The 13,634-nt window shown below is 38.8% G+C and overlaps 1 protein-coding gene across 7 annotated transcripts in view; it reads left to right on the forward strand.

Annotated features, from left to right (window-relative positions):
• Positions 1 to 13,634, forward strand: part of mtx2 (metaxin 2) — a 45,308-nt gene that overhangs the window by 14,120 nt on the left and 17,554 nt on the right. For all 7 annotated transcript variants that reach the window (XM_020044488.3, XM_020044489.3, XM_013132898.4 and 4 more), the window contains 1 exon segment: positions 9,421 to 9,493. In XM_020044488.3, the coding sequence (XP_019900047.2) occupies positions 9,421 to 9,493 (73 nt within the window).

Below are 13,634 nucleotides of genomic sequence, written 5' to 3' on the forward strand. Positions count from 1 at the left end.
AGCTAATGGAAATATACACTCACTTAAAGGATTATTAGGAACACCATACTAATACTGTGTTTGACCCCCTTTCGCCTTCAGAACTGCCTTAATTCTACGTGGCATTGATTCAACAAGGTGCTGAAAGCATTCCTTAGAAATGTTGGCCCATATTGATAGGATAGCATCTTGCAGTTGGAGATTTGTGGGATGCACATCCAGGGCACGTAGCTCCCGTTCCATCACATCCCAAAGATGCTCTATTGGGTTGAGATCTGGTGACTGTGGGGGCCATTTCAGTACATTGAACTCATTGTCATGTTCAAGAAACCAATTTGAAATGATTAGAGCTTTGTGACACGGTGCATTATTCTGCTGGAAGTAGCCATCAGAGGATGTGTACATGGTGCTCATAAAGGGATGGACATGGTCAGAAACAATGCTCAGGTAGGCCGTGGCATTTAAACGATGCCCAATTGGCACTAAGGGGCCTAAAGTGTGCCAAGAAAACATCCCCCACACCATTACACCACCACCAGCAGCCTGCTCAGTGGTAACAAGGCATGATGGATCCATGGTCTCATTCTGTTTACGCCAAATTCTGACTCTACCATCTGAATGTCTCAACAGAAATTGAGACTCATCAGACCAGGCAACATTCTTCCAGTCTTCAACTGTCCAATTTTGGTGAGCTTGTGCAAATTGTAGCCTCTATTTCCTATTTGTAGTGGAGATGAGTGGTACCCAGTGGGGTCTTCTGCTGTTGTAGCCCATCCGCCTCAAGGTTGTGAGTGTTGTGGCTTCACAAATGCTTTGCTGCATACCTCGGTTGTAACGTGGTTATTTCAGTCAAAGTTGCTCTTCTATCAGCTTGAATCAGTCGGCCCATTCTCCTCTGACCTCTAGCATCAACAAGGCATTTTCGCCCACAGGACTGCCGCATACTAGATGTTTTTCCCTTTTCACACCATTCTTTGTAAACCCTAGAAATGGTTGTGCGTGAAAATCCCAGTAACTGAGCAGATTGTGAAATACTCAGACCGGCCCGTCTGGCACCAACAACCATGCCACGCTCAAAATTGCTTAAATCACCTTTCTTTCCCATTCTGACTTTCAGTTTGGAGTTCAGGAGATCGTCTTGACCAGGACCACACCCCTAAATGCATTGAAGCAACTGCCATGTGATTGGTTGATTAGATAATTGCATTAATGAGAAATTGAATAGGTGTTCCTAATAATCCTTTAGGTGAGTGTATTTATCTAACCTTAGTTTAAGCTAACTTTAGTCCATCTAAAATAATTTTGGTGACATGAACATTATAACATACGGTTTTGCTAATAATAATTTGATCATTTAGAGATGTCGTGCTTTCAAGCCTCGGTAGCTAATCTATGCTCATAACGGCTAGAGAATCCTCAGTCTAAGCTTGCGTTAGTTCGCTTAAAATCATTTTGGTGACATGATTATTATAACCAATGCTATAGCTTTTAGAAATGTGCCTTTGTTAGAGAGGGTGTTATATTTTCAAGCCTCAGTAGATAATCCACTGAGTATTTAAGTAATTTGTCAATTTCTTTCTGTAGTTCCACTTCTAACTTAGGGCTAAACATTTGAATTGCACTTTCAAATTGTAGACATGGCAGTTAAATTACAACGAAAGGGTATTTTCTGTATGAATGAATATCTGTGAAGGTATTGGTTTTATTGTTGCCACCTGTAGTAGTCTTTTGATCATAAATTTAATGATTCTAAGAGTTTGCTCAATCATTGATGTTAATACATAAACATACATTTGAACATGATGATGATTATCTGTTCTGTCCCCATCATTATCTTACAACAAGCAAAAGTTGAAATAATTAGTAGGCTCTGCACTAGGGACAACTGACAACCATATTGTTACAATTAGGGTACATTTATTACATTATGTAAAATTCTAAGAACTTCTTAGTTACATTGTTTGGTGCGGCCAAACAGTGGCGGCACAATAGCCATAACACTATTTGTGGTTCTTTTTCTCTCAGTGAGATTACATTTGGTAGACATGATCAGGGTTGTGATTTTACTTTGTGTGAATGTAGTTTCAAGTTGGCCACTTGAGGGCACTATAGGAAAGGAAAAAACATAGACGTTATGTTGCTTGCAACAATGGATATAAGTTAAAAACATTGTGGGTGGTAGTAGCTTCAATGCTGAAACCAGCTAAATGCTGCTTGCAGCTTTAATTATTATTATTATTCCTTTAATTTTTATTTCTTTACAAATTCCCATGAGATTAAATGGCTTAAAGGTGCCCAGATTTTTATGATAGTAAAGGGCCAAGGGCTGCAACTTCTGGCCTCAGGGTGGCGCTGTCACAAGCCTCCAAAGTTGCACTTTTTGCAAGCTCACAGCGCCCAACCTTGTGACTTAGTGTTGAAAATTGGTACATAGGTGTAGCTCCTCATGATGAACATTTTTGCCATTGGGACCCATAAAGTCAACCCTTATAGATTTTCCGCACTTTTGGAATTAACTCTGGCTCCAAATGTCCGATCTTCGCATATTTTCATATTTGGCATCTAGGGACTATGGTCTTCAAAAGTTATATCAGCCAGACCATTATGTCAAAAAACATGGATGCAATTGACCTATGAACATGCGAGGGGGTGTGGTTTTGCACATTGATGTGCAAATCTCATACAAGGGTAATGGTATAATTAAAGCTGCGAGCAGTGTTTCAGGGGGCCAAGCGGGGCACTGGAAGCATCTCACTGCATGCTTTAACTAGAGAAATGTTTTGCTATTTAAAAATGCCCAATGCCGCTAGTAGTCAGGATGTCCAATCGAAGGAGAGGAAATCAAAACAAAACAAAAATACCTTGAAACCAGAAAAAGGAACCGGGCAATCCTAGTTCAGCCAATAAGGAGGGATGAATATTGTTGTCGCTGGCAGGTTTCAATCCCTGGTTTTCTATGTGGCAGACTGTCATTAATCATTACACTATTTAATAGGGGTTCAAGGCCGATAATGGTTCATTTAGAACGATACGATCCGAAACGATTCAGTGACTTGAAGTCGATTCAGTATCTTTTCAGCCAAAAATTCAACCCGTTTGACTGAAATAAATACCTGGATACTGGACAGTGCAGTTGAAGTTTCCTAGATTCCTTTTGTTTCTTGTAAGGGAATCAGGTATCAATTAATTATGGATATAAACAAACAAGTAAACAACAGTTAATGGCAAATGCATTCACATTTTATTTGCATAAATTGCAACCAACACTTTAGGTTGAATTAACAGGAAGTTAAAATGTTCTGCTCTCATTTTCAATATTCAATACATTTTCAATAAAAGTACAGTAAGTGCAACCAACATTTCAACAGTAGGTTTACCTGCTACTTGTGCTTTTGTTTTTCAACATAAAAATACTACTATATTACTATAAAAAAAAAGTGCAACCAACATCTCTTCAGGTTGGATTAACAGTAGGTTTACCTGCTACTTTTGCTGTTGTTTTTCAACATAGAAATAATACAAATACAGTACTAATATCAAAAATGCAACCAACACTTTCCACACACTGGACCGCAATGGTGGCTTGATAATTTCTCGCTCGTCGGCTGCTCCTCTGCCATCTGCCATGCTATGTTTTGTTGTCTTTGCGCTGCTGCTGGCCCGGGGCGATGAAGTCACGGATAGGCAGACTGAATTGAGTAACGTTTATCGCCTTTATCATTAAAAGTGCTAAGAAAAAACATTCCTATAAAGTCTGACGTTCTTAAATCCAATGGGTTATTTCCTAGTATCGATACAATCGATTGATTACATTTTAAAGCGATGTTAGATCGATATATGTCGTCCGGAAGGCCAACTTGCTGAGCACAGATCGATGTAGTTGGATCATAGGAATATAAATCGATACATCGATGTAGTAGATGGATCGTTACACCCCTACTATTTAAACAGCAGAATGCATCTTTTACCTCAGCCATTACATTTTTGCTGAAATTACGTGGACAAAATAACATTTATTAACGGAACTAAAGAGTAGTCTTGCACAGAGATAATATAGCTAATAGCTATACATCCTACTTATAACAAAAACAATGACTCCAATCACTCCATGGCTGATTTTGGGTCTTTGGAAAACAATAACAGTATATAAGGGTCACGGAAAACAATTCTTCCTAAACATATGAGAATCATGGTATTACTGAGGGTATATATATTGTTGTGTGAAGGATGAAAAGTACCAAGTGGATATACATTTCTGAAATACAAAATTTGTAACAGCTCAGAGGAGAATCAAACCAGGGTCAGAATATTGAAGAACAGGGATGTTCCCACTACAACACAGGGACTACTGTTTGTCCCTTCAACCCTCTATCTTCTCCAAATATAAATTTGACCCCAGACATTACAATTTTGCTGAGATAAAGTGGGCAACAAAACATTTGTAACTGAACTAAAGTGTACTATTGTACAAAGATTATTATAGATGGCTACCTAATAGCTATACATCCTATTTATGAAAAAATATGTGACTCCAATCCATGGCTGGTTCCTTTCTTTGGAAAACAAGAACAGCATAAAAGGGTCACGTAATACAATTATTCTCGCAAATAAATGAAAATCGTGGTATTTCAGGTATGTATTGTTGTGTGAAGGCTGAAAAGCAATTATGAGAGAGAGAATTTGGAATGTCTGAGAAGGGAATCTAACCGGGGACACCCTATTGAAGAACCAGAATGTTACCACTACACCACAGGGCCGGCTGACAGACTTTAATAGTCGCATCGGGTTGTGATCTATAATACCCGATATAGAACACACAGATGCATATTTTGAAAATCCACCAGAAACATTTACAATAATATAATTTTTAAAGACAATGGTGTCCTTTACACCCATTGTCATCCAAATCCATTCAGCAGTTTCAGATGAAATGTGGTTTACATGTGTTTTTATCAACGGCAAAATCATGAGAAACATCGGTTATGTTTATAGCGCCCCCAAACGGTATTTCTGTATGGGAGTTTTCCTGTCCATTCCTAGCAGACACATTTATGCGTGTTTCGTTTCGTAGCTGTTTGATGTTCCATTTGGGTTTAATGGACGTCTAAAATCATATACCCATCCAGCTCAATTTCGTTCGCTGATTTCGGCCATAGTGTTTGAGATCAACTTTCCTTATATAACATTTAAAGATAATGGTTCAAAGGTCCTTCACACCAAACGGCATGCAAATCCGTTCAGCAGTCTCGGAGGTGATGTTGTTAACAAGTTTTTCACAGAAGTCAAAATGGAGGCCATATTGTTTGAGATATCAACTTTTCTTATATACATTTTAAAGACAATGGTCCAGTGGTCCTTTACACCAATTATCAACCAAATCTGTTCAGTGGTTTCGGTGGAGATGTCATTTAAGTGTGTTTAAATTAATGGCAAAATCGTGAGAAACATCGGTGATGTTTATAGCGCCCCCAAGAGGTTTTTCTGTATGGGACTTTTTCTGTCCATTCTTGACACACCTGTACTAGTATGTTTCGTTTCATAGCTGTTTGATGTTCCATTTGGGATTAATGGACATCTAAAGTCATAGACCTGCCCAGCTCAATTTCATTCGCTGATTTCGGCCGTACTATTTGAGATATCAACTTTTAAAGATAATGGTTCAAAGGTCCTTCACACCAAACGGCATGCAAATCCATTCAGCGGTCTCGGAGGAGATGTCGTTAACGTGTTTTTCACCAAATTCAAGACTTTTTTTGGTCAGCATGAGAAGGGGTATATTTGGAACTTGGTTGCATGTCTCTACGACATTCGGTACATGAGATCTGAGCTTCACTTTTTCCATTTTCGACTGAGTGCTACAGCGCCACCATGAGGAGTATGGGTACTGATCTACAATCAGGCAACGTTTGGAGCGTTTTGAACCAGAGGGGACCGAGCTATGGACCTTTGAAAATGGCCCTGGAGAAGAAGAAGAAGAATAAAACATACAAACATAAAAGGGTTCCAGCAACTTTGTTGCTTGGCCCCCTAACAATTCTACTTGGAACATATGTTCACAAGGACGATATGGAAATAATGAGTGCAAGAATGTTTTTATCAACCACATGGTGGCACTATTTAGTTATTTATTAGCAAGTTCACCATACTCACCCTGTTTGCGTTACAGTATTGAAAAGAGGTACATAAGTCTACCTCCTCACAGGGAACATATTTGCCATTGGGACTCATTAGCTTCGCTTTAATGGTTTGGTGGCCATTTTTAATTTATGTTAAACATTTGAAAAACATCTCCTCTGGCACCTAAGTACCGATCGTCATGTAACTTCATATATGGCGTCTATGGACGATGGTCTTCAGAAGTTATATCAATCAGGCCAGTAAGTTGAAAATCATGGCCGCCATTGACAGATGAACATGTGCAGGGGTGTGGTTTTGCACATCCATAGACACGTCTCCTATAAGGATAATGGTATAATAATTCTGCTTGGTACCTATGGGCTGTACAGAAAATGTTTTTATCATCCACACGGTGGCGCTATTGAGGTTTTTCACATTAGCAAGGTTACCATGCTCACCCCGTTTGAGTTACAGCCTTGAAAAGAGGTAGCTAAGTTCATCGCCTCATAAGGAACATATTTGCAATTGGGAACCATTAAGTCGGGCATAATGTTTTTTTGGCAATTCTGGATTTGTGAAAAATGCTTCAAACGCTACTTCTGTTGCATCAAATGACTGATTAAGTGTGATTACATTTGTTACCCATGTTCAGGGTTGTGAGTTTAGTTTATATGAAGGATGTTTCCATTTGGCCACATGGAAATACTAGTGAAAAGGAAAAAACATATATTGTTTACAGCTATGGACATCAGTTGGATTTGTGTCCTATTGGGAAAAACTGGAAAAATCTGGCTACTAATACCTTAATGCTGAAACCCACTAAATGCTGCTTGCAGCTTTAATTTATATTATAAATGTTATGCCATTATTATAGTGTAGCCTAATAATATTGTAAAAATGCACGTGATGGATCCGGCGATGATTCTTCAGATTTCTGATTTTTGCACTTTTGAGCACCTTTCTGGAGCAAATCTGTCAATCTGCCTACTCCAAATTATTTGGCTCACCTCTTTCCTTAGGCTAACAAAACCAAAATATGCCCAGAGCAGTGCGGTTTGGTTTGCCTTTGGAACTACCACGAAATCAATGTTGTCATGATTGATCTTCACAAAACGCAACTGCAAAGCAATGACAATTACGGCCCCAATATCCGCTCTTGTGCCCCTCAATTGCGCGTTCTTCTCTTGCTGAAATAAGCAAGGACTTCCCTGAAAAAGACATTGGCCTTCATTCATGAAACATGCGTACGATCAAATTTGATCTAGAAATAATCATATGATAATTTCACAGACGGGGCTGGTATTCGTCAGTATTATCTTTGTAATATCCTTGCTATCAAACCCACGCCTGGTCGGAGACCATATAAACCTACGTCAAAAAATAAGATCATGCTTATCACGAAAAACTACAATCGTAACTGTCTAAGTAACAACAACCACGATTATAATAATTGGTAATATAAACATGCAAACGTACCACAACATTAAATATTGTATCACTGCCGTAGGCGATTTATTGTATTATTTATTTCACTTTATTCAGCATTTTCTCTCTTATTTCAGTTGTTCATGCGTTTGTATGGTTTGAAATGCCTTTTTGTATGTAATGTGCTAGACAAATAAATGTGCTTTTCCTAAGTCACTCAGGCCATATCTTGATTAGCTAACAGGTCTTAAATTGGCTAGTGAGACTATAAATAAACCAGTGGTTCTGGGTTGAGCAGTTACCCTAATGATGGCTGAGCTTGCTCTTTTAAAGGACTTCGGCTCTGGGCTGAGACGTGAAAGTGTTTTTGTATCTGCGCTGATTTTCGAAATGGACAATGATGAATGGTTTATTAGTCATTTCAGGCTGTAATTTATGTTGAAATCTGTCAATTCATAGGTTGCTGATTGCCACCCCTGCATAAATTACGGGTGTGTCATATGTAATTAACGACAGGTGCAGCTTGTTCTCGCATCCAAGGCTTTATCTGATTTATCAATCTATGATGACATCTATGCTCATTTCGACCTGGTGGGACAGTTTCACACTTAGCGATGATCTTTCCTAATGTTTGAGTCAGAGTACTTTTCTGAGGCTTTGCGCTGATAAGCCATATTGTCCCTCTTCTCTTTAGGTCACGGTGTCCATGAATCCCAAAAATAATTTCACATTTTGATTTGTCAGACCACAGGACAGTTTTCCACTTCGCCTCAGTCTATCTGAAATGAGCTTGGGCCCAGAGAAGGCGGCAGTGGTTCTGGATCGTGTTTATATATGGTTTCTTCTTTGCATGTTAGAGTTTTAACTTGCATTTGTGGATGCAGTGCCATACTGTGTTCACAGACAATGATTTTTGGAAGTGTTACTGAGCCCATGCAGTGATTTCCATTACAGCATTTTGTCTGTTTTTAGTGCAGTGCCACCTAATGGCCTGAAGGTTACGGCCATCCAATATTGATTTTCGGCCTTGTCCCTTACATACAGGGATGATTCCGGGTACTCTAAATCTTTTAATGATATTATGTACCGTAGATGAGATCTCCAAACTCTCTGCACTTTAACTTTGAGAACCTTTATTCTTAAATTGTTGCACTATTTGCCTGAGCAGTCTTTCACAGAATGGTGAACCCCTCCCCATCCTCACTTCTGACAGACCCATCCCCTGGAATGGAATCATCTTTTAATACCCAGTCAGGTTACTGACCTGTTGCTAATTGACCTAAATAGTTTTTTGATATTCTACCAGGTTTAGTTTTTTATCATTACACAACTTTTTTTTCAGTCTTTTGCTGCCTCTGTCCCAACTTTTCTGAAATGTGTTGGTGGTATCAAAGTCAAATTGAGCATATACAGCACCGGAGAAAATTAAGAGACCACTGCTCCTTTTTCTTTCCTTTCCAAAAAAGTCGCAAAGGAAGATTTTGAGCGAGGAACTGAAGGGTTAAAATTAAGAGACCACTGCAAATTGAACACTTCTGTTCCTCACTCAAAACGTTCCTTTTAAAAAAAAATTGGAAAGGAAAGAAAAAGGTGCAGTCATCTTAATATTTTCTGGAGCTGTATATGTCACAGTTTCAACATTTAATATGTTGTCTTTTAAATTTTTTCTATTGAATAAAGGGTTTAAATGATTTGCATTCTGTTTTTATTTACATTTTACACAGCGTCATAACTTTTTTGAAAAGGGGGTTGTCTTTCTCTCTCTATCCTCTCTATCCATCTATCTCGCTATCTTTCTATTTGTCTCTATTTAAATAAATAACTGGTTTTTTCACATGACTACACAGATTACTGCATTAAGGTAGTTAACTGTGTGATGTGCTGTTTTCTGTCTCTCAGGCTTATCTGAGGATGTGTAATCTGCCCGTTCAAGTGTCCTATCGGCCAAACGCAGAGTACATGTCCCCTTCTGGTGAGTTCATCACATTACTGAAATAATCGTTTTTGTGTGTGGGGCATAGTCAGTTACTATGACGCTATGTGCAGGTATTTTCCTGCATATAAAATTATAAGATGGCCGCCTTCCCACAATCACGCACTGCCGCTGTGTGGCGGCTGTGGAACTAATATCAACCCAAAAAGGCGCAACTTTGTATATATAACAATCAGAGGCGTTGCTAGGATCACAATACATTTGGGGCTTAAGTAGGAATACGGTATAAAAAAAACAGGTAGATCATCTGTAAATAGTTTTCAGTTTGAGTTTTGAGTTCTGACAATGGAACAGTGTAATATATACCCTTTTTAAGAAATGTCTAGGAAGACTTTCAAAATGTTATTTTTGCATTGATATTAACAAAGTCAGACCACAACGGCCAGTTACTGTATGCCAGACAATTGTATTTGGTTGGAAATAAAATAATGACAAATCTATTTCAAAATCCAGATGTTTAATTAACATTTAAAATACTGTACAGTCTTAAATGTTTCCTATATATAGAATTTACAGTTCTACATTTTAGTTGCCCCACCTGCCAGCTCCTAGAACAGAGGTAAGACCTTGTATTATGTGATCAATGTATTTGTTGCAGGCCTTCAAGGTCAGTTTCTCAAGTTAAAATGTTATGATGGTGATAACAACCTAATCTTCGCTATTGGGCTTGTCCACTTATGAACACGTGTTTTCAGTTCATTCCAAACAACTGTCTTGGTCTACAGTTGGTCTTGTTTTAGGTGGTCTCGACCACAGCTCTAGCTGTTTGTACAGGTCTATGCATTCAAAATCTTCATATCCAATGTAATTAAGTATACTAGCCTAGATGTGTTTTTTAAATCAAATTGCTTCTTGCATTAACACACATACATACCTGACAACTATGTTTACTATTGGTTTTTAAGTATGGTAGAAGCACACATTTAAAAGTTGTTAAAAAATGCTGGCTAGACGTTGGTACCCAGGAAGTCGCTAATTACTCTGAATGGGCGATACCTCCAGATAATTGATCATGCTACTTGTGGTTGAATGTGAATTAACTTAATGGTGAGAATGAAGCTCTGTAATGTTAATAAAGTTGTTCATTGTTGACTATGTGCAGCAGTGTTTTCAAAATCTTTTTACCTATAAACATAGTAATACAATCTTATTCATGAAATTCCTTTTTTTATTAGGAGCGAAACAACTTGTAAAATGGTGTAATTCATCAAAGGTTTTACACTAATTATTAGGGGGAAAAAATATAAACGATATCCCTTACTATGTTTCATAACTCTTTGATAGTAGGTTCGCTTCATGCAAATCATTTTACCTGTTGGACCTAAATTTGAGTAGAGTTTAAATGTGGTGAATTTTCATTTCATAGATGCTTAGAACTTTATAAAACAAACAAAAATGCTATAGTCTGTGTTATTTCAAATACCAATTTTCTTCTTATTCATATGTTTTCATAAGAATAAAAAAACTAAAATCTGCCATTTCTAGTGTGAATTTGGAGTAGTTGGCAGAAATTTGACTTTAGTCCATAGTAGGGTAAATAAACGAATTGTATGTTGTTTTCAAACATCCTTTTATTAGAAATTTAAGATCAATTGGCATTTACCTCTGAAATTATTCATGAAACAATGATGGATTAAACATGTAGGATATTGGCCGTTTAACAATCGAAACATCCTTCAAATACTATTTAACCTGTAATTATAGTTCTATGATAATATAGCTGTCATAATCAGCTATATTTCCAGTCAAATTATTGTGTGTAGACTTATAATTGAATATACATATTCAGAAATAAGTGTCTTCTTGGCAAAACAATTATTGCGTTTTATTGTAACACTGTGAAATGTTATATATTTTATAATTAGTTTTGCATTTTGATAGTGTCCTTATCACTACTGGAAACATGAGGCGGTACCTGCAGCCCATTCAGGTTGCACAGGCGGTCCAGCTACTCCAGGATGGCACATCCATACATGCTGTCAAAAGAAGGTTTGCTGTGTCTCCCAATACAGTCTCAAGAGTATGGAAGAGATACCAGGAGATGGGGCCTTACATGAGGAAAGCTGGACAGGGCTGTAGGAGGGCATCAACCCAGCAGCAGGACCGGTATCTGCTCCTTTGTGCGAGGAGGAGCAAGAGGAGCATTGCCGGAGCCCTACAGAATGACCTCCAGTGGGCTACTGGTGTAAAAAAAAATTCTGACCAAACTATTACAAACAGAATCCATGAGGGTGCATGAGGGCCCAATGTCCTCTAGTGGGACCTGTGCTCACAGCCCAGCACTGTGCAGTTCGTTTGGCATTCGCCAGAGAACACCAGCACTGGTAGGTCCGCCATAGGCTCCCTGTTCTCTTCACAGATGAGAGCAGGTTCACACTGAGCACATGTGACAGACGTGAAAGAGTCTGGAGACACTGTGGCTAACGTTATTCTGCCTGGAACATGAACCAGCATGACCAGTTTGACGGTGGGTCTGTGATGGTCTTGGGAGGCATATCCTTAGAGGGTCACACAGACCTCTACATGGTAGCCAAAGATACCCTGAATGCTGTTTGGCAACGGGATGAAATCCTCACAGCCATCGTCAGAGCTGGTGCAGTGGGCCCTTGGTTCCTCCTGGTGCAAGACAATGCCCAGCCTCATGTGGCCAGAGTGCATACGCAGTTCTTGAATGACAAAGGCGTTGATGCCACTGCCTTGCCCTGGCATTCCCCAGACCTGAATCACAATGAGAATCTCTGGGATGTTATGAATTGATGCATCTGTCCTGTAGCTCACTGATGCCCTGATCCTGGTCTGGTAAGAGATCTCCCAGGACACCATCCGCCATCTCATCAGGAGCATGCCCAGGCATTGTCGGGAGTGCGTCCAGGCAAATGGGGGCCATACACACTACTGAGTCACATTGAGTTGCCGTGATGAAAGTTGGAACAGCCTGTGATTTCAAATTATTTCTGAGAATCAGTTGGTAATTTTGGTTTCCATTGACCGTTATGTCATTTTGTTCTCTATGAATTACACAATGTACAGTAAAGATTTTGATCTTTCATATATTTCAGTCATCGAGACTGGATGTGGGATTTAAGTGTTCCCTTAATTTTTTTAAGCAGTGTATATTCCGCCCATTTGAATGTATATTCTGGCCATATAAATACTGACAAATGCTTGTATTAAAAGCAGTAAACAATATATTGTTTCAGTTACATCGGTGGATGTCGATGTGGTTAATTAAATTATTTTCTGTATTTGTCCATGCGGCATGTCCCCACCCTGTGCCTTGGCACTGGAATGAAATGAGGCTTACCACTGTAGTGTCGCTAGCATTCATTGACAGCAGTTGTGGGTGAACAGCAGTGGACTGAGCTTGCAGCCTTGGGAGGCTTGTGCTGAGCGTGGTGGTGCTTGGTGTTCTGCTGCCTGTGGTCTCTCCACAGTAAGTTACTACAGAAGTAACTTAGTCGCAGTGGGTGTATCTTAAAACGTACTGCCTTAACTGAAAGTAGTTTGTATAAGTTATCAAAGGAACTTTTTATTGTCGTGTTTTTAGAAAAAAAGTATACGTGTTTATAAATTAACACGTCAGTGGTTGTGTTGAGCACATTGCAACACAGGGTGTCCAACAAATACATTTACAATTAGTGGTGTTAAGAGTAAAGCACATTTACCAACAGATGACACGCAATATTGTACCTAAGAGGGTGTCTTAACAGACAATATTTTTGACGATTTACTTACGCATACTTGACAATTTTACCTTCAAGCACATTGGAAAGAAGCAAAACGATAATATGTTCATTCATACCCCTTTTGTCCTGAAGGCAATGCATATGACCCAAAAGGCATGTTGTCGATAACAGTTCTGTGATTGGTTACTTAAAACATGTCCCCACCCATAGCTATAAACGGATTTGTATCTTTAGAATTGTGTTTGTGCCCGCAAAAGCGGCGCGGTTGTGAGTTACAAATAGTAGCGTCATGCTGTCGACATTTGGGATTTTGTAGCAACAATAAGACTACCGGTTTTTGGATTTTGCCTTCAAAATAGAAGTCTGCGGTAAAACGCAATTTTAATAATATTAAATGTATCGATTTTGACACTGCTTAGTTTATATTATAAACA

The sequence above is a fragment of the Esox lucius genome, chromosome 22 (assembly GCF_011004845.1).
Source record: "Esox lucius isolate fEsoLuc1 chromosome 22, fEsoLuc1.pri, whole genome shotgun sequence".
NCBI classification, from domain to species: domain Eukaryota; kingdom Metazoa; phylum Chordata; class Actinopteri; order Esociformes; family Esocidae; genus Esox; species Esox lucius.